This window comes from Oncorhynchus keta, chromosome 1 (assembly GCF_023373465.1).
Source record: "Oncorhynchus keta strain PuntledgeMale-10-30-2019 chromosome 1, Oket_V2, whole genome shotgun sequence".
NCBI classification, from domain to species: domain Eukaryota; kingdom Metazoa; phylum Chordata; class Actinopteri; order Salmoniformes; family Salmonidae; genus Oncorhynchus; species Oncorhynchus keta.
The window spans coordinates 55,297,623-55,318,482 of record NC_068421.1 but is presented as its reverse complement, the minus strand read 5'-3'; the positions used below and the strand labels follow the sequence as shown (position 1 = coordinate 55,318,482).

The 20,860-nt window shown below is 43.5% G+C and overlaps 1 protein-coding gene across 6 annotated transcripts in view; it reads right to left on the bottom strand.

Moving 5' to 3' along the window:
* Positions 1 to 20,860, bottom strand: part of LOC118388227 (cAMP-specific 3',5'-cyclic phosphodiesterase 4D-like) — a 177,864-nt gene that overhangs the window by 34,764 nt on the left and 122,240 nt on the right. For 4 of the 6 annotated variants that reach the window (XM_052528059.1, XM_035777065.2, XM_035777074.2 and 1 more), the window contains one exon: positions 102 to 293. In XM_052528059.1, the coding sequence (XP_052384019.1) occupies positions 102 to 293 (192 nt within the window). Of the gene's footprint in view, positions 1 to 101; positions 294 to 5,633; positions 7,093 to 18,810; positions 19,850 to 20,860 lie in introns of those variants that run through there. The other 2 variants (XM_035777083.2, XM_035777101.2) reach the window with 2 other exon arrangements.

The window sequence follows — 20,860 nt, the reverse complement described above, 5'->3', positions numbered from 1 at the left end:
AGAGAGAGAGAGAGAGAGAGAGAGAGAGAGATAGAGAGAGAGAGAGAGAGAAGGGGTAAGGTTAGGAAGGTCATGCATCACTTTGGTCCATTGGTACTTACAGCTCACTGGCCATGGAGGAGTTGCGGGACATGGCTTTTGGTGAGAGGTCGAAGTCTGAGTCGGAGCGGTAGAGGAAGGACTCGCGGCGCTGGCTGTGGGGGTAGTTGGCCTGCAGGACCAGGCCGGAGCTGGGGCTGGCCTGGGGGTCCAGAGGGCTGCGTCCCACCGGCAGCCCATTCTCCACATCAAAACTTAGGGTGAGAGATGAGAAAGAGAAGGGAAGATTCATGTGAATAGGTGTCTGGAGCAGCGGAGCAGGAAGACAAGATGTCATTGTCCCTTCTTTTATTCTGTCCAGTGTGATGACAGAGGTATAGAAGTCTGACAAAATGTGTGAATCTTCAATCCGAAATCATCATTGTAGTTATCGTCGTCAAAAAACACCACTGACCAATCTCTGCCTGCCTCATAGCTAATACACAGTATATTGAGAATAGAAAAGAGTTGACCTAGTGATAGCAGGCCTAGAGCAGCAGCCATTCTCTACAACCCCCCACACCATTTATTTGAACATAATCACGCTAGTGTCAGCACTGACTTCACCACGTACGTCAGCAGAGTGCCAAAGTCTTCCGCCTCTGTCAGGGCCCTGGGTAGCACTAAAACTAATGGCGCCGCTGGCACCTCTCCACCTCTACAGCCAGACCCTGACCCCAAAATGTCAGGGGGATCAGTCCATAGTCATCCAATCTCATAATAGGGCTGACTGTGTGATGGGACAGTGGAACTCCTCTCTCCTTTTCATATTTTGAGAATGCAATTAGACGTTCAGTTAGGAGATCGGAGGGGGAGAAAGGCAAGTGGGAGATACAGCGGGAATGCTGGATGTGGGGATTGAACCAAAGTCTCTGGAAGGAAGTCATCTAAGCTACAGTATGTGTCAAGAGCTGGAATTGTTACCAATCAACCACAGGCTCTGCATGAGCAAAGTATATCCAATACAACAGGGACTTTACAGATACCGCAGTCGGCAGGTGAATGCTTACGAAGTTCAAATACTACAATAACCTCCTCCTTTAGGCTCTTTGGTAGGAATACGTGACCGTGCGTCTGACCTGTGTGACTCTCCTTTGTCCAATCCAACTCCAGAAGCGGAGTTTGATCCAGGGGGCGGTGCCACGGTATACAGGCAGCAGCTGCAAGGTCAGGCTGAGGTGGAGTTGGGAGAGAGTGGTTCTAAGAATAGCCCTCTGTCATTGATGGAAGTACATGCGAGAGGGCTATACATAGCCTGAAACATACGGCACCCCCCTCCCCCCTGGCTAGAGTCTGATATAATTACGTTAGGCTGAAACCTTCACCCAATACGGTACATACCCTTTCAATCGACTTCAAGTTCAACACATAGTGAATAGAAAGTGCTGCAGATTTTGTTGTTGTCATGATTTCCAAACAAGTTATTATTTGCCAGCACTGTGTGGTGTGCAAATTTCTTTTTGAGTAAAACTATTCCTGAATGTCTCCGAGGCACCTGCAACAACCACCTGTGGATGTACGAGTGCATTTCACTCCTCTCACAACAGCAGTCAAACCTGCATGCCTCTGTATGGTGTGTGTTGTGTTGTGACGTATGCACCCTAAATACAACGAGGCTCAGTATTTTGCCTAAATCAACATTTAAAAACAAACCTGCACCATACTCTGGCAGTGACTGACATCATTAATCAGAAACAATGAGAGGGAGAGCAACACAGAGAGAGAGTGAAAGATAGGTTTGCATTTCGACGGCTCAATGCAGCGTTTTAACAAGCTCCACCTGATTGGTGAGGAGGTGCCACGGAGGAGGAGCTGCAGTATAAAAGCATCAGTGCCAGGGCTTGCCTTATTACCCAACCTCTCCTCCTCCCTTTCCTCCCTGATTGGTGGGGAGAGCCCCAGGGGGAGGGGCTTGCCTTATTACCCCACCTCTCCTCCTCCCGTCCCTCCCTTTTTCTCACCCTTCCCTTCATCTAATTTTCAAAGATCCGTCCGTCCCCTCGGAGCGATTTGGGCCATCTCTGAGGGTGGGATGTCATCAATCACGGGGCCAATGGCATCAGCAGCTATGAATAGCTCTATCCAAAATAACAAATTAACCCCCAAAAACACTCACACGTGAAACAAAACTCGCCCATTAGAACTGAAATCCACGTCATTCACATGAAATGTTAATGTTTGTTTAAACTATCAGAACCTGAGGCTTGGAGATATCGGAGTACACTTATGGACTGTGGCGATCTCCTTCCCAGCTGCAGGCGGCTTCTCTTCTCAACAACGTTCCCACTCACTTCTATTTCCAGAAGCAATACAGTGCGGTCGATGAAGGTGCATATTTTCCCAAGAAAACCACCTGGGCAAAGTTCAAGAAATGCCACTAGGAAAAACCTGGGATTATCAGACTGAGTGGGAGGACAAGTGTCCATAAACAGTGGTATTCATACTGTTAGTTCCCTCGACTGGGCTCCCGAGTGGCGCAGCGGTCTAAGGCACTGCATCTCAGCGCTAGAGGCATCACTGCAGACCCTGGTTCGATCCCGGGTTGTATCACAACCGGCTGTGCTCTGGAGTGACATAAGGCGGCTGGGGTAAGGCCATCATTGTAAAAAAAAAAAAGAAAAAGGTTCTTAACTGACTTGCCTAGTTAAATAAAGGTTCAATAAAAAATACTGGAAACAGAATGGGCTTCTGAGTGTCAGGTAGCACCATCTACTGGAGACAGAAATATAACTCATCACTGTGCCAGTCAGTGCATGTTCCCCAGCACACCAGTGTCTCTATACAGAGCAATTGGACCACTGTTTAAAGTACATACATCTTAAATGTCAGCCAGAGAACAGGTAAGATGAAGTTTTTGCCTCAATGTGGATTGGGTGGTAGCCTAGAGGTTAGGCAAGTAACTGAAAGGTTGCTGGTTCGAATCCACGAGCTAACTAGGTGAAATCTGCCGATGTGCCCTTGAGCAAGGTGCTTAATCCTAATTGCTCTGGATAAGTGTGTTTGCTACTGTAAATTTGTATAACATGTAAATGACCAAAAAAATCTGATGTTACACAGACACTACACTCAACATGGAGGATATGTATCATGTATCACACCAGCATTAAACCAATTGTGCCATTCCACTGAATAAACCTTTGAATCAATCATTTTTTATTATGGTGATGTTCTATGAGGTGCTCTTTGTCTGGTAGGTCATAACTGTCGATAGTGACCTTGGTGTTGTCATTGTTCTCAGGCTCTGACGTCAGTCAGTGTCTCCTCTCCCTTCTCTTTGAGTCTGGACTACCGTCAGAACTCGTGGGAGACAGGCCTCCCTGTATCCCACTGTGGCACACACCCTTCTGGGGTGTCTCCCGAGGAGACCACTGGCACATATACACACGCACACACACAAACATTTGGTGCAGACTAATCACTAAATGACTATCTTATACTGAAGCGGAAAGTTGATATTTCGAAACGTCATCTGATTTCCACAAACACAAAGATAATCCTCCATGTTTCCTTTCCTCTTCAAATGTGGGAAAAAGAGCAAATCCATTAGTTCCTGGATAAAAGGATGAGCCCCCCTCAGGATTCAAATTAAATCAAACTTTATTTGTCACATGCGCTGAATACAACAAGTGTTGACCTTACCTTGAAATTCTTACTTACAAGCCCTTAAACAACAGTGCAGTTCAAGAAAGAGTTAAGACAATGTATACCAAATAAACTAAAAAATAAGAAGAAGTAACACAATAAAATAACAATAACGAGGCTATATACAGGGGTTACAGTTAGTCGAGGTAATTTGTACAAGGAGGTAGGGGTTACTAGTGACTAGTGATTCAGAGGAAACTCAAAGAAGCCTTCAGGTCTGTGTCATTCAGACAAAGGAAGAATGGACATTAAGGTCGTTCCCCAAATACCGCTTTTGGCTAATAAAAAGTCCAATCCCCTTTCTGTTTTCTTTCCGAGTGGCGTGAGAACCAGCTCCGGGGGCCTCGCCGACCTATGACAATCAAAGTGTGTGTGTTTGTCTCGGGGAAGTTCCCGCAGCCCTTACACGCCAGGAAAGAAGGGAGTGGAGGCAGAGAATGTTGGAAAACAGAGGAGTGGACCTTTTTTTGGTGTGTGTGTTCCTGGTGATGCATAAGCTTTGTACTGGGGGGGGGCACCTAGTTTGGGAAAGGGGGATGTTAGTGTTGCACCTCTCACCCCATTGTGAGCGACCTGACACCCGTTGCAAAACAACGCGGTGCACCACCAAAAACAAGAAAAAAAATAATGTATCTGAAACTGCACATCTAAACACAGCTTACGTATAAAGACAGAGCATTAGCACAAAACTGACTTTTTATTTGAGGTCCCACGTGCCAGTCTAGAGTAAACAATTTCAACACTTCCTATTAAACCTATGTCAAACACTCAACTTTTGAACACAAAAGCCATGGTTAACGTGTAAATGAGGCTATATAAACCTCTTTGCCCTATATACTTTTGTACCGGGTCTAGCCAAAGGTCTTTTAGATAGGTTACTGACTATTCTTCTCTTATCTGGTCTAGCTTCTGGTGTTTATAAGTCATTTCTGGATACTGATAAACATGTTATACACGTTATTTATCATCTCAACAGCAGAACAAAATGTAACCCCACAACATAATACATTCACTGTGTATCAATTCATATAAGTTGACCAAAAGAGAAAAATGTTCTGTATCCAGCAACATAAGATACAGCCATGAGCATATGTTTTCTAAAAATAGCCCTTGAAGTTGTTGCACGAGAACAGAGATGGAGTCATCAGAGAACCGTCTGTGGATATTTCTCCAAACACCACAACTTGACTACTGTCAACAGGGTAAGAGAGACCCAACTTTACTGGTAACAAGCAGTTCTGAAGTTCTGAACACATACACGTTCCACCCTCCATATACATGCACAATACTTCGGGACTTTAACTGGCTTGACCAAATGGATTAAGAATAATATGATTTTTTAAATAATAATCATCATTTTTTATAAACAGTGTAATCCAGATAAGCAGATTAACCTAATATGACAAATATGTGAGCTTATGACATTTAGCGGTTTATAAAAGGAAATGTTTGGCCTAGTAAGTTGGTGTGGCACAGCTGAACAAAAGTTGAATGTACCACTTGAGCCAATAAGATAATAGAACCCATATCGTCTCACATACATCATAAATAAAGTGAAATGTTAAGAACGAAAGGAACTGAGAAACTTTTGGAAAGATCTCCAAAGCAAAGCCAAAAGATAGTCCTTCTTTGTTTTTGTTCACCGCCAACTGACTATACTGTTCCGCACTGTGGCTGAACTCTTACCGGAACAAGCCTCTGTACCAGCCAACAAGAATCAGAGGTGGAAAAAAACTTCAGCTATTAAAACCGCTTCAAAAATCTACAGGATGTATACATGAAGAGTGAGAGTGTAGAAGTAACCGATATAACAGATACAAATAAATACACACGCATACCACCCATACCAGTACAGTATCACCCCCCCCCACCTCCCACAAACACACCCACTCACACACTTTGGCTTCACTTACTCCAGGGGGAACTGGAGGATCCTATCCTATCCAGCAGTGGTCCTGTGGTAACACACAAGCAGCCATGTATCAGATGCGCACCACAACGGCTCCAGAATGCCACCATCCGTATACCCATATACTCTGGCCGGGGCCGTGACGTCAGAGGCGCTTGTGACAGACGACTGGGAGAGGTAGATAAGCTACTGTGGTGGGCCCTGCTCAGGCCTGTCAAGAGAGTGCTACAACCCAATGGCTACACAGCTCAATCCTCTCACATCTAATGTGGAACCAACTTCTCGTGGCCTTACTTTCACCCGTCTCTCGTGGCCTCACTTTCACCCCTGCCTCTCATGGACTCACTTTCACCCCTGCCTCTCGTGGACTCACTTTCACCCCTGCCTCTCGTGGACTCACTTTCACCCCTGCCTCTCGTGGACTCACTTTCACCCCTGCCTCTCGTGGACTCACTTTCACCCCTGCCTCTCGTGGACTCACTTTCACCCCTGCCTCTCGTGGACTCACTTTCACCCCTGCCTCTCGTGGACTCTTGTGCTTTTGGAGAGGAAATAACCCCCCTCAAATGTTGAAAGAAACATCTGTGAAAATTGAAGTCCAAGCTCTTTAAAAGACTTGCATTTACCTGAAGTGCTTTTCTCTTGGTTTTGAAGTGCTCTTCTATGGCAGTAACTCACCCAAACCACCACCCATCTGTATTGCCATCTGCTTTCATTTGCTATGACACAAACATTACTCATTGGGACATTGCCAACCTGCAACTCATGACTACTTACTATGATACCATCAGCTCTGCTCAATCCCATGACCTAGGCGAGGAGTCAAGAAGGCATAAAATGAATGAAGTGTCATGAAGTGAAAAAAAGTGGTATTCCAGCATAAGCCCTTTCCCCTATCTCTACAGGTGGGTATTACAGTATGGAACGTTAGCCGGTAGGACTCTGCTTGCGTGCTGGGTATCTGTTAGCAATTAGCTAGTGCTAGTCCTCTCAAATCTCTCCATCAGAGGAGACCAGCCTTGGCTTGACCTCTGTGGTATGACCCTCTTCTTTCTCTCCCGTGTTTCATTACTGTCCTCATGCTCTTTCCCAATGGAAAGGGGGAAAGAAATCACACTGTTTCTACCTCACAGTCCAAACAAGGTGCATTAAAATCAAGAACAAACTGGATCGGCGAGAGATATTCAGCCATTCTTGGAGGAAAATGGAAGTTCATTAAAAGCTCATCAGGCAAAAGACACGTATTTATCTGTCAAGCTCTCCGTGTGAATGACACAAAGTTTCACAGACTGTGATGTCATCAGTGGAAGTGAAAGCGCTGGCCATGAGAGAAAATACAAATAGTTGTTTCTTGAAAGTGATTTCCCTGTCTTTGCAGTCTATGGGAGGAATGTTGATAATATGTTGTGTGGAAAAAACACTCCCTTGTAAAAGAAAATGAAGAAAGGAAAAAAATGAAGGGTGTGGCATTGGCTGCATGGAGGCATATGAGGGGGAAAAAACAGGAGCGGTAAACATTTGGTTAAAGGAGGGAGGGAGGGAGGGGTGGGTTGGAGGGAGGGAGGGAAGGGTGGAGAGCCAAGGCAGGGAGGCTCTGATCTCTGCTCCCACATCAAAGGGAGAGAGTGTGTGTGTGTCCTGTCTGTAAGCGGGGACTCCCGTTTGAAGGTGGCTTGTATGTCGTGAGACTGACGTCAATCACATCTGGATGAGTCATCATGTAAAGCCACAGATGTAAGCCAGAGAGCGGGCCAGCTGCTCATAGGCACATTTAGACACCCACTAAGATACAGCACACACACTTCGGGGGTAGTACGAGTTGACGATGTAGTCAGACGTAAACCTTGAGGTTTGTTCAATTCAATACCTTTTCCAATTGGAAATAGGATATTTCAATGTGTTGAAATGGACCTGAACCAAGTGCTTATGGTCTTGGCCAATCTGAAAGGGATTCAGCTACAGGGATAGGACTTTGGTGACTACATACACTATATATAGTTGAATTCGGAAGTTTACATACACTTAGTTTGGAGTCTTTAAAACTAGTTTTTCAACCACTCCACAAATTTCTCATTAACAAACTATCGTTTTGGCAAGTCGGTTTGTGCATAACCCAAGTCATTTTTCCAACAATTGTTTACAGACAGATTATTTAACTTATAATTCACTGTATCACAATTCCAGTGGGTCAGAACTTTAGATACACCAAGCTGACTGCGCTTTTAAACAGCTTAGAAAATTCCAGAAAATTATGTCATGGCTTTCAAAGCTTCTGATAGGCTAATTGAGATCATTTGAGTCAATTGGAGGTGACCCTGTGGATGTATTTCAAGGCCTACCTTCAAACTCAGTGCCTCTTTGCTTGACATCATGGAAAAATCTAAAGAAATCAGCCAAGACCTCAGAAAAACAATTGTAGACCTCTACAAGTCTGGTTCATCCTTGGGAGCAATTTCCAAATGCCTGAAGGTACCACGCTCATCTGTACAAACAATAGTACGTAAGTATAAACACCATGGGACCACGCAGCCATCATACCGCTCAGGAAGGAGAAACGTTCTGTCTCCTAGAGATGAATGTACTTTGGTGCGAAAAGTGCAAATCAATCCCAGAACAACAGCAAAGGACCTTGTGAAGATGCTGGAGGAAACCGGTACAAAAATATCTATAGCCACAGTAAAACAAATCCTATATCGACATAACCTGAACGGCCGCTCAGAAAGGAAGAAGCCACTGCTCTAAAACCGCCATAAAAACGCCAGACTATGAGATTTGCAACTGCAAATCATACTTTTTTGGAGAAATGTCCTCTGGTCTGATGAAACAAAAATAGAACTGTTTGGCCATAATGACCATCGTTATGTTTGGAGGAAAAAGGGGGATGCTTGCAAGCCGAAGAATACCATCCCAACCGTGAAGCACGGGGTGGCAAAATCATGTTGTGTGGGTGCTTTGCTGCAGGAGGGACTGGTGCACTTCACAAATAGATTGCATCATGAGCAAGGAAAAATATGTTGATATATTGAAGCAACATCGCAAGATATCAGTGAGGAAGTTAAAGCTTGGTCGCAAATGGATCTTCCAAATGGACCCGAAGCATACTTCCAAAGTTGTGGACAACAAAGTCAAGATACTGGAGTGGCCATCACAAAACCCTGTCCTCAATCCTATAGACAATATGTTGGCGAGTGCGAGCAAGGCCTACAAACCTGACTCAGTTACACCAGCTTTGTCAGCTTTGTCAGGAGGAATGGGCCAAAATTCACCCAAATTATTGTGGGAACCTTGTGGAAGGCTACCCGAAATGTTTGACCCAAGTTAAACAATTTGAAGGCAATGCTACCAAATACTAATTGAGTGTATGTAAACTTCTGACCCACTGAGAATGTGATGAAAGAAATAAAAGCTGAAATAAATCCTTCTCTCTACTATAATTCTGACATTTCACATTCTTAAAATAAAGTGGTGATCCTAACTGACCTAATTTTTTACTAGGATTAAATGTCAGGAATTGGGAAAAACTGAGTTTAAATGTATTTGGCTTAGGTGTATGTAAACTTCCGACTTCAACTGTATACAAGTATGTGGACACCCCTTCAAATTAGTTGATTTGGCTATTGCACACACACCCATTGCTGACAGGTGTATAAAATCGAGCACACAGTCATGCAATCTCCATTGAAAAACATTAGCAGTAGAATGGCCTTACTAAAGAGCTCAGTGACTTTCAACATGGCGCCTTCATAATATGCCAGCTTTCCAACAAGTCAGTTCATCAAATGTCTGCCCTGGTCAACTGTACTTGTTGATAGTGTGAAGTGGAAATGTCTAGGAGCAACAACGGCTCAGCCGCGTAGTGGTAGGCTACAGAAGCACACAGAACGGGACTGCAGAGTGCTGAAGCATGTAGCGAGTAGAAATCGTCTGTCCTCGGTTGCCACATTCGCTACCGAATTCCAAACTGCCTCTGGAAGCAACGTCAGTACAAGAACTGCTCGTCGGGAGCTTCATGAAATGGGTTTCCATGGCCGAGCAGCAGCACACAAGCCGAAGATCACCATGCGTAATGCCAAGCGTCGGCTGGAGTGGTTTAAAGCTCCCCGCCATTGGACTCTGGAACAGTGGAAACGTGTTCTCTGGAGTGATGAATCACGCTTCAACATCTATCAGTCCGACGGACGTATCTGAGTTTGCCGGATTCAATGCTGCATAGTGCTAACTGTAAAGTTTAATGGAGGAGGAATAATGGTCTAGGACTGTTTTTCATGGCTGTTATAGCAGCAAGGAGGGACCAACTCCATATTAATGCCCATGATTTTGGAATGAGATGTTCGACGAGCAGATGTCCACATACTTTTGATAATGTAGTGTAAGTAGGCCTGACTCATCTTATTGATTATGTTGGGTACGGTACGTGGGGAACTGATTAGCACTAACATGGAAACTCTTAATCTAATGGCACACCGTGTAAGGATGAGGTGATTGCCATTAACTTGTGCTGAATGGTTAAGGGATGATACATGGGTTAGACTGCTCAGGTCATAAACTAATTAAGCCCTATCAGAAACCTGCAGCCCTCTTCCCACAAGTTATATTGATGAGTAAACCCCCCAACCATGTACTCAGAATAGACACACACACACACACACACACACACACACACACACACACACACACACACAAAACCTCCCTTCCCCCCACACACCATCCACAAACACACACCCTCTGCGTCCTGCCAGCTGAGTCTGATTAGGGCCCCAGCGGGCCAGGTCTTGATTTGGCCCTTTGCATCGACCCCCTTTGCATCTACCCCCGAGCGGCCACAATTAGGCAGGTCGGGCCATGGAACATGAGCGCTCAACGGGCAGAGCAGGACTCAGAGCAGGGCTCTCCATGGAACAAACAAGCTCAGGGGAGCAGGGGTGCTCTCCTCTAACAAGACTCATATGGCTTTAATAGGTGCCTTTCAATAAACAAGTGATTGAGCCCTGGTGTGAGGCAGGTTCCTCCACTTCCTTTTCACATTAAGACTTCGCAGCCAAGAAGAGGAAGACTGAGGCACACTGGGCATGATGTCCTCTTGTCACATGTGCCTGGTGTCTCTTAGGAAGGAAACATAGAATTGTCTGTCCTCTTTCTGTGAGAATGTTTGTTTGATGAGACCCTCAAACCCTGAGCAAATTGTTGGTCTTGTGAGTGGAAACTTGAATGTTGTAAGAATTTTGTACAACTTCCAGAGCACGTTTACAGTGAACATTGAGGCTGTACCATTACAGTTTTAGACAGTAGCCAATAGGCTATTGTGGCTATTTAAGCATAATGTAGGCCTATCAACAAAACCAATGGAGCAAATCACATAACATTTTCACACGGAAATAGCTTTTGATTTCTATGAAATAGCCTACAGTATATGTGGTGTTCAATGCAGGCCTACATTGCATGAGACTTTTAGAAACGTTTTTACATTATGAAGGGCTTGACTAATGATTTTTGACTTGGTCTGTAACACCATGGGCCATATAGGTGACTGCAAATTACATTGTATAGTGTAATATGATGCAAGAAACCACTTTTAAAAATAAAATGTATTAGTTTTACCATACAGCGAATTAGACAATGTAGGCTACCCCTCTTCCTATTGGCTTATGTGCATATTCACGCCGGTCTCAAAATACAACACTGCCCCTTTAATTAAGACACAAGCTTTTTACCTGACTGGCTTTTCTACGAGCTTGAAATGTAGCCTACACGTTTTGTGCTCTTGTATGAAGCAGTAACTCTCCATTGCTGACCTATACGTATCTATAACTGGGCTAATAACTCGCTATCTAGCAAAGAATATCAACAAATGTCCACACGCGCGGCTCTGATCTGAAAAGCGCATTCACTCGCGGGTGATTGAAAGACCGCTCGTGGGCTACACCCGCCAATAGAATTATACTCCTTTGCGCTCTGGCTCTGCGTACAACAAAATAACAGACTAAATCTTGCAAAGTTAGATTTGTTTTGGCTTGTTGCATTGAAAAGTGGCTGATATCATTTTGATTCGATCACAGCAAAAACGTTGATCAATATAGTGCAAACTAATGGGGCGAACTCAGTGATGTTAAATCTCTTGCGTCTCCGCGCGGCATGGCATTTCTTCTGGGCGGCAGTCCTGGAGGAGGTGTGCGGGTGCGCAGGCGCGCAGTTTTGAGAGAATATTATTGTTGGTGACAGTGTTGAGAGTTTGGGCAGAAAGTGTAGACAGAGAGGCTAGTCTGCGGTGGCTTGTGTGTGTTGTTATATTCTCAAACAAGCACATCCGCACACACACACACACATCAACACACAAGCATGCACACACTTTCTCACAGTCCTACTTGTCTCCCTATCTGTGCCAGAGGCCCCAAGTCATTGACCACAGAGGTTGAGGCGTCTGAGAGTGGGTGTGTGTTGACGTCACCAGTGGTTTCTGAGTCGTTGGAGCAAGTCTGTGCAGATAAACTAGCACAGTGGGGCTTGATGGACACCAGATAAGACCACTCCACAGGTTTTAACCCAGTCAGCATGGCGCATTGTTTGCTACCAAATTTGTTCTTGTTATGCAAAACGGAACTGCTGACGTCAAAGCATTCTGTCCAAACCAGTAAGCAGGTAGCTTGGATGAGTCAAATGTACTCAACAAAACAATGACTGTACAGGGGAACAAAAGAAAACTCAATATCTTCTTGGAAATTCAGACATTTTGATGCAAGTGTTTGTCTCATCCTAATAGCTAAGGTATTGGTTTTGACTGAGTAGTCAAGAAGATAGAGGGAATGGCATTGAAAGAAAGTATTCACACCCCTCGACTTTTTCCAAATGTTGTTGTGTTACAGCCTGCATTTAAAATTGATTAAATTGAGATTTTTTTTTGTCACTGGCCTACACACAATACCCCATAAAGTCAAAGGGGAATTATGTTTTCCAAAATGTGTACTAATTATTTAAAAAATGAAAAGCTGAAACATTTTGAGTCAATAAGTATTCAACCCCTTTGTTATGGCAAGCCTAAAAAAGTTCAGGAGTAAAATTTTGCTTAACAAGTCAAATAATAAGTTGCATGGACTCACGGTGTGTACAACAATAGTTTTTAATTAACATTATTTTGAATGACTACCTCATCTCTGTACCCCACACTTACTATTATCTGTAAGGTCTCTCAGTCGAGCAGTACATTTCAAACACAGATTCAACCACACAGATTCAACTCGCAAAGAAGGATCACTATTGGTAGTTGGGTAAAAAATGACATTGAATATCCCTTTGAGCATGGTGAAATAATTAATCATACTTTGGTTGGTGTATTAATATACCCAGTCACTACAAAGATACAGGAGTCCTTCCTAACTCAGTTGCCGGAGAGGAAGGAAACCACTCAGGGATTTCACCATCAGGTCAATAGTGACTAAAACAGTTACAGAGGTTAATGACTGATGGGAGAAAACTGAGAATGGATCAACAACATTGTAGTTACTCCACAATACTAACCTAATTGATAGAGGGAAAAGAAGGGAACCTGTACAGAATAAAAAATATTCCAAAACATCCATCCCGTTTGTACCACTTCCTGAGTGGCCTAGTTACAGTTTTGACTTAAATCAGCTTGAAAATCTATGGCAAGACTTGAAAATGTCTAGCAATGATCCTCTTTGACGCCATAGTACGATGGTAGTACGAAGAGGATGGCTGACATTTTACATGCTCCTAACCAACTGTGCTATTTTGTTATTTTTTTTTACGTTGTTTGTAACTTTTATTTTAAATTATTTTGTACATAATGTTGCTGCTACCGTCTCTTAGAACAGCAATTACTCACCACGAACTGGAATAAACTTTTTCCTGAGTTCGACGAGAAGGATATATTGCTTTCCCAGGAACATGCTCAAATCCCAGTCATTTGCATGAAGAAAAGATAGAGGAAAAGGGGGCGCAGGTCGGGCTTCCTCCTGAGAATCCGTAGGCGAGCGAGTAAACTCCTAAATCCATCCGTTCTCCTGGTTACCATGCAATCATTGGAAAATAAAATTGATGAACCTACAATTCTGCCCGTATAGAAGTCTCGAGGTATTGCTCGCCTGAGGTAGAGTACCTGATGATAAGCTGTAGACAACACTATCTACCAACAGTTCTCATCTATATTATTCGTAGCCGTCTATTTACTACCACAGACCGATGCTGGCACTAAGATCGCACTAAACCAACTCTATAAGGCCATAAGCATACAAGAAAATGCTCATCCAGAAGCGGCACTCCTAGTGGTGGCCTGGAACTTTAATGCAGGCAAATTTAAATCAGTTTAACAAATTTTTTTACCAGAATATCACGTGCAACCAGAGGGGGAAAAAACTCTAGACCACCTTTACTCCACACACAGAGATGCATACAAAGCTCTCCCCCGCCATCCATTCGGCAAATCTGACCATAATTCTATCCTCCACATTCCTGCTTACAAGCTTAAACTAAAGCAGGCAGTACCAGTGACTTGCTCAATACGGAAGTGGTCAGATGACACGGATGCTACACTACAGGACTGTTTTGCTAACACAGACTGTAATATGGTGCGGGATTCATCCAATGGCATTGAGGAGTATATCACCTCAGTCATTGGCTCCATCAATAAGTGCATCGACGATGTCATCCCCACAGTGACTGTACGTACATATCCCAACCAAAAGCCATGGATTACAGGCAACATCCACATCGAGCTAAAGGCTAGAGCTACCACTTTCTAATTCAGACGCTTAAAAGAGATCCCGCTATGCTCTCAAACGAACCATCAAACAAGCAAAGTGTCAATACAGTATTCAGGTTGAATCCTAATTACACCGGCTCTGAAGCTCGTCGGATGTGGCAGGGCTTGTAAACTATTACAGACTACAAAGGGAAAGCCAGACGCGAGCTTCCCAGTGACGCGAGCCTACCAGAAGAGCTAAATGCATTTTATGGCCCTTCGAGGCAAGCAACACTGAAGCATGCACGAGAGCACCAGCTGTTCTGGATGACTGTGTAATAACACTCTTGGTAGCCAATCTGAGCAAGACCTTTAAACAGTTCAACATTCACAAAGCTGCGGGGCCAGACGCATTACCAGGACGTGTACTCAAAGCATGCGCGGACCAACTGGCAAGTGTCTTCACTGAAATTTTCAACCTCTCCCTGACAGAGTCTGTAATACCAACATGTTTCAAGCAGACCGCCATAGTCCCTGTGCCCAAGGAAGCCAAGGTAACCTGCCTCAATGATTAGCGGCCAGTAGCACTCACGTCGGTAGCCATGTAGTGCTTTGAAAGGCTGGTCATGGCTCACAACAACATCCTTCCGGATACCCTAGACCCACTCCAATTTGCATACCGCCCCAACAGATCCACAGATGACGCAATCTCAATAGCACTCCACACTGCCCTTTCCCACCTGGACAAAACGAACACCTATGTGAGAATGCTATTCATTGACTACAGCTCAACATTCAACACCATAGTGCCCACGAAGCTAATCACTAAGCTAAGGACCCTGGGACTAAACATCTCCCTCTGCCACTGGATCCTGGACTTCCTGATGGGCCCGCCCCCAGGTGGTAAGGGTAGGCAACAACACGTCTGTCACGCTGATCCTCAACACTGGGGCCCCTCAGTGGTGTGTACTTAGTCCCCTCCTGTACTCCCTGTTGTCCCATGACTGCGTGGCCAAACACAACTCCAACACCATCATTAAGATTGCTGACAACATAACAGTGGTAGGCCTGATCACCGACAACTATGAGACAGCCTATATAGAGGAGGTCAGAGAACTGGCAGTGTGGTGCCAGAACAACAACCTCTCCCTCAGCATTAACTATAAATAATCTATTCCTACTCATGGCTTAATCAAGTTGTGCCCAAAGCATTAATATTGAAAAGCACAGCATTGGAAGGAGGGCTGCTTGTTGGCATTAGCGGAAACTAAAATGATGAGAGGCTAGTTAGAGGATTTGGAAGATTATACAGTATGCATAGTTTTTGTCTAAACAGATTTTTACTGTGTTATTAGTTGCATATGTTCAATTCATCGGCCCACCACACTGGTCTATAAATACGCCTGACTCAACGTTCATTAGACGTTGCCTTTGAAGTGTTTTAAACATTTGGGCCTGACATTATAAACAGACTTTGTTTCTGCGGTGAAGGGGTTTGTCGTCATGCGTTTTCAAATGTCAGATACAGAATTAGTCCTATTTCCATTTTGCTTCTTTAAACTGGAGCACTGAGACTAACGTGAACGAGAGTCCCTGGGGTACAAACTATATAGCTAACATAATGGTCTCGTTCACATATTGCCATCTGTTGAGTGTGGTGTGGTGTGAACGTGTGTGTGTGGTGTGAATGCCAGTAGTGGTAATAAGTCTGTCACAGACCAGAAGACCTCTGATTTAACCTGTGCTGAGAAGCCATGTGTTCTTCATTAAAAAAAACCCTCTGGCCACATCATTCTAGCCTGACAGTCGTAGTCCAGTCACAGTCATGGCTATATCCACAGCTACGTCACTGAGAAGCATCCTAATACCGAACAAAGTCATAAAAACTTCAACAACAAAAAAGCTCCCACGACTACTAAGATTCAGCATAGCTTGTGGTAACAAAGGGTGACACAAAACCCACACCAAGATAGGATGAAAGAGCTGTGTTAAAGTGAAACTGGCCTAAAAGCACACAGATGTGTGTGGGTGCTGAAAATGAAACTGTAAAGTCTGCGTCCAACTCACACTCTCAAACATTTAGATCCCCGGAACGCAGCCCACTTTTCCAGCTCACTCTCCAGATCCCAATTACTGGAATTCTAATCACCTGTTCACACACCTGCATGTCATCATCCCACACTATTTCGTTCAGTTCCTTGCACCCCATCACTGTGGGGGTGTTGTTTGTTTTGAGACACACTTCTTTCAGAGTGCTGTTTTTTCCCCGTCCCTCACTCCTCCCGTGTATGATAATTTTTGCCTGCCTCACTCACAACTCTTTTTTGCCTATTCCTTGCCTGTACTGTTGCCATTTTGGACCTACTGTGTATGACATTCTGCCTGCCCCTGGACCCTACCTCCTCCTATGGTCCCTTCCAATAAACACCTGCTGCGCTCTGCACTTGAAACCAGCTCTGTCTCCTATCATGTTCATTACAGACACATGGACAATTCCAGGGTAAAGGAATTGCGCTGAGACTCACTTTAAATTTATACCAAACAAAATCCATTGATTTCAAAGTTTAACAAACCATACAACTCTACCCATAAGGACTACTTTTAACAATTTGAACAGAACATTTTACAAAAACACATTTACTGGAAGAATTGTGCCGATCAAAGTTTGGGAACAGAATTTCATTTTTTTTTGTGTTACCACGTTTTCCAAAACATTTTACATATCTGCTCCGAATTAAGATAAAAAAAATGTCTGCAGAAAAAAATGGGGTGTCAGCTATGATATTACATCTGTTCTCTTTTGGTTATTGAACTACAGTAAGTGAAGTGGACTTACACTTGGTAATGGTTTGCTGTAACGGAATTTCATCAGGTGTCCCTGATCTGTACTACCCAGAAATGCATAATTATGGATATGAACATAACTCTCTTCATGGTGATGTATCTTAAACAGGTACAAAATACCCTCCTTTGCATATGTGGGTATTATTATATGCAATGGCTGTTATTTTAATGAGCTTTGCCCCCAAACAAGACCAAATTTGGGACCGGACCAAATCTAAACCAATCATAGACATCTATGTTTTACAAGTTTGGACATCAAAGCACAACACAGTAGAGCACAGTAGAGTACAGTTCAGTACAATACAGTACAGTACAGTATACTGTACTCAACTCTAGTGTGCTCTACTGAACTATACTCAACTCTTTTTGTTTTTACTTTACTGTACTCTACTGTGCTCTCCACACTTGTGAAACATAGGCATCTATGATTGGTTCAGATTTGGTCCGGTCCAGCTGAGACAAATCTAAACGAATCATGGAGGTCTATGTTTGCGCCATATCAAGGCTGGTCCGGGAACTGACCAAAAATCAACCTCTGTAGATATTGAAATTAAAACTGGTCCGGACCGGACAATACCCCCAAAAAAAACAACGTCTGTGTATGTTGGAATCAAGGCCAGGGCAGACTGACCAAATTTCAACTACTTTTCAATGAACATGGAAGTCCAGTGTCAGCCGGTAAGGATGATGGTTACAGTAAATGGAAAGAGAGGGGGTCATGAGTAGGTGTGAGTAAGAGCCGGGAGAGGTGACATTAACTGGAGAGAGAGAAGAGAGAGAGGAGAGAGGCAGATCGAGAGAGGAGAGAGGCAGATCGAGAGAGAGAGGGAGGGAGGGTTTGTGGTTCTTTACACTCTTGCTTTGAACACCAGATGACAGAAACAGAAAGAAAACGGTTATGAGCTGTACATATAGTACCAGTATGCCAGTGGAAGGGAGGACTGTAGCAGGTGACTCAACTGTGGTTTGTGCCTACTATGATTTCCCACTGTAGCCAATTCAATTGCAGTAATTCCATTACAGATTTTTCAGAAATTCCATTACCAGTTTAGTAACGGAATTTCACATTTTAATTTAATAATTCATAATTTAACTTAATTCATAAACCAAATAGATATCCCTAAAAACACAATAACTAATTGTTAGGTCAACCTTTACTTACTTCTGTGACCTTTCATTATCCTCCCTCCTGATAAAAGAGAGAAATTAGAAAATATCTTAAAGATATGTGGGTTTTTGCTAACAGAATTTCAAGGCACAGGGCAATGTTTCTAAAAAATTAAACAAGGCAAGTCATCTCTCCAAAACTAAATATAAGTGTTGATATTAGTTGGCAAGGGTCTTTAATTCAGCATTATTGTGTTTTTATGTATTTATAATACCTTTTAAGATGTTTTTAAGGCCCCTCTTCTATCTGTTTGACCATATATAAAAGCCTCTGCTAATTCCTAATATTTAGGATAGAACATGGTTGACACATTTATATATGCCTTAATTTCTATAAAAAACAGACTCTTATCTTTCATTTGACATGCTCCTATAAACCTCACATGTTGGTCTTCATTGGTCTTTTTACATGGAAATGATTACATGCAGCATCTGGGCCAATAGGTGAGAGGGAATAATAAGGTGGTGCATTTACCGCCTGCGCTTCTGGACAATGTCAATGGGCCGGTTGACTGCGCACAGGGATCCACAGATATTCCCATTCCGCACTTTGAACGACCGGTCCGTGGTGGGGGCCATGAATACACAGTTTGTTGGCAAACTCATATTTCTCCCCCCTTTATTCACTCCTCCTCTCGCTCCCTCTTTTCCCCCCTTTCTACTTTTTTCTCTGCTTTCCTTAGTTTCCTTCTCCTTTTGAAAGCTACGGTGGGAACATTAGAGTGCTCTTGTCCGTCTCCTTTCGCGCGACCCTGCTGCTTTCCTCACGCCGCACCTGGTTCCCATTGCCGCTCAAACGAATGATATGTCAAACAGAGAGGACCGAAGATGCCGCAATTACAAGAAAAGCCAAAACAGCAAGACAATCCCTGCGAGAATCTGGGAGAAAGTCTGAGGCTTTGAGGGAAATCCTCCTTGGTATTTCCCACCAACATTCCTGTCAAAAACATTGAAAAATCCGCCTCTTGAAAAGCTGTTGTGTGTTTCAAAAAGTCAATTTTCTTCTCCCGGGTAACATCCTTAGATGTGGTTGAGGGACAGAACGAGTTGAGTTTGTCACCAAGCACATGTTCAACAGTTGTAGAAGCAAGAGTGAAGCTCCCTTAAACGGACAATATGGAATTCCTTTTCTATCCAGATGAAGGTCAAAATAAACAAAATGCAGATTAACTAGCTTGATTTTGTCCTTTCCATTCCTATGTCTGGCTCTCACTGTCTTTTTGAACAATCTCTACATGAAGGCTTGATCAGAAAGCTCTCCCAGTCTCCCCTTCTGTCTCACTCCTCATCAGTGTCTTTCTCTCCTCAGCAATTCTTCTTAACCCAGTCTTCCACCTCTAAGTCTCAACTCCCTCTGACAGCTGAAGACATGGACCCTCTTGAAAACTCAATAAGTGTCTGTTTGTGTGCAAGTCTTGCTATATCATGTGTCTGTGTGCCTGTGCTAGTGTTCCCTTCCTGTGTATGTGTATGCCAGTTGAACTGTGAGGTCAGAAAAAACAGGGGCGGTCTCAGAGGCAGCATGGCTCCTACCCTCTCAGTATCTCCAGGTTTAACTCTTTAAATGCTCTATATGCTATATACCATGCATCTAAATACCATAAATACCTGAAATATGTGCATACAGACATATTAATATATCAACTCTCACATGACATTGCTTAAGACTTCTGTCCTTTTTTCAAGAGAGAAAAATACACTATGACAGTAACACATTGAAGTGTGTCACAATAAAACTGAGAACAATTTCTACTGACAAAAGCCTGAATGGAAGACAATGATTAGTTGAGATTAGTAGTATGGGGTGTGTTGCTACTTGTCTGGGGAAAAATCCTGCACCCATATCAGCCCTCACCATCGGAGATCACCCACTCCTGTTTTAGCATGTTTACTACATGACAGTCTTCACCTGATCCCAGACAAGAAAATCTCCAAAAGTCATCTGCCCAGACCTAGAGCCAGAGCCCAGATCAATAAGGTCAGAGAAAGCAGTGGACTGAAACGGCCCATGAGCTCACAAAGCGTTACTAATGAAATCAGGGGTAAATATTTGTATACTGGGGAAGAGGGCACAGAGCCCGGGGTGGCATGTTGGCAGACATGTTGGAGGGGAATTGAAAATGGGAGCCTTTTGAAAGTCACGCAAGTGTGAAAACACAGTGTTAGAAAAAAACACACATTTTTGTTTTCCATTGCAAAATGTTTTCCATTCAGTGCCTAATGAACACAACCCAGGTATATGACCTCTGACCTTCTCTTTCTGCTAAGGAGATGGGAACGACGACGACATAAATCTGTCACACACACCAATGACAGGCACAGTGCTGAGCGATTAAAATAGAATTTCCATGTCTGCAATCTTGCTGGTACTGCCAGCCATCTGGGGAAAACCGGGAGAGAACATTTATCACTAAAAAAGTAAATATAAAAAATATATCCAAAGCTAATACCATAAAGTATAACATGGTTCAATTAAATGTGATCAAATCTAGTCAGGGTTCAATAAAATACAATACACTGGTCCG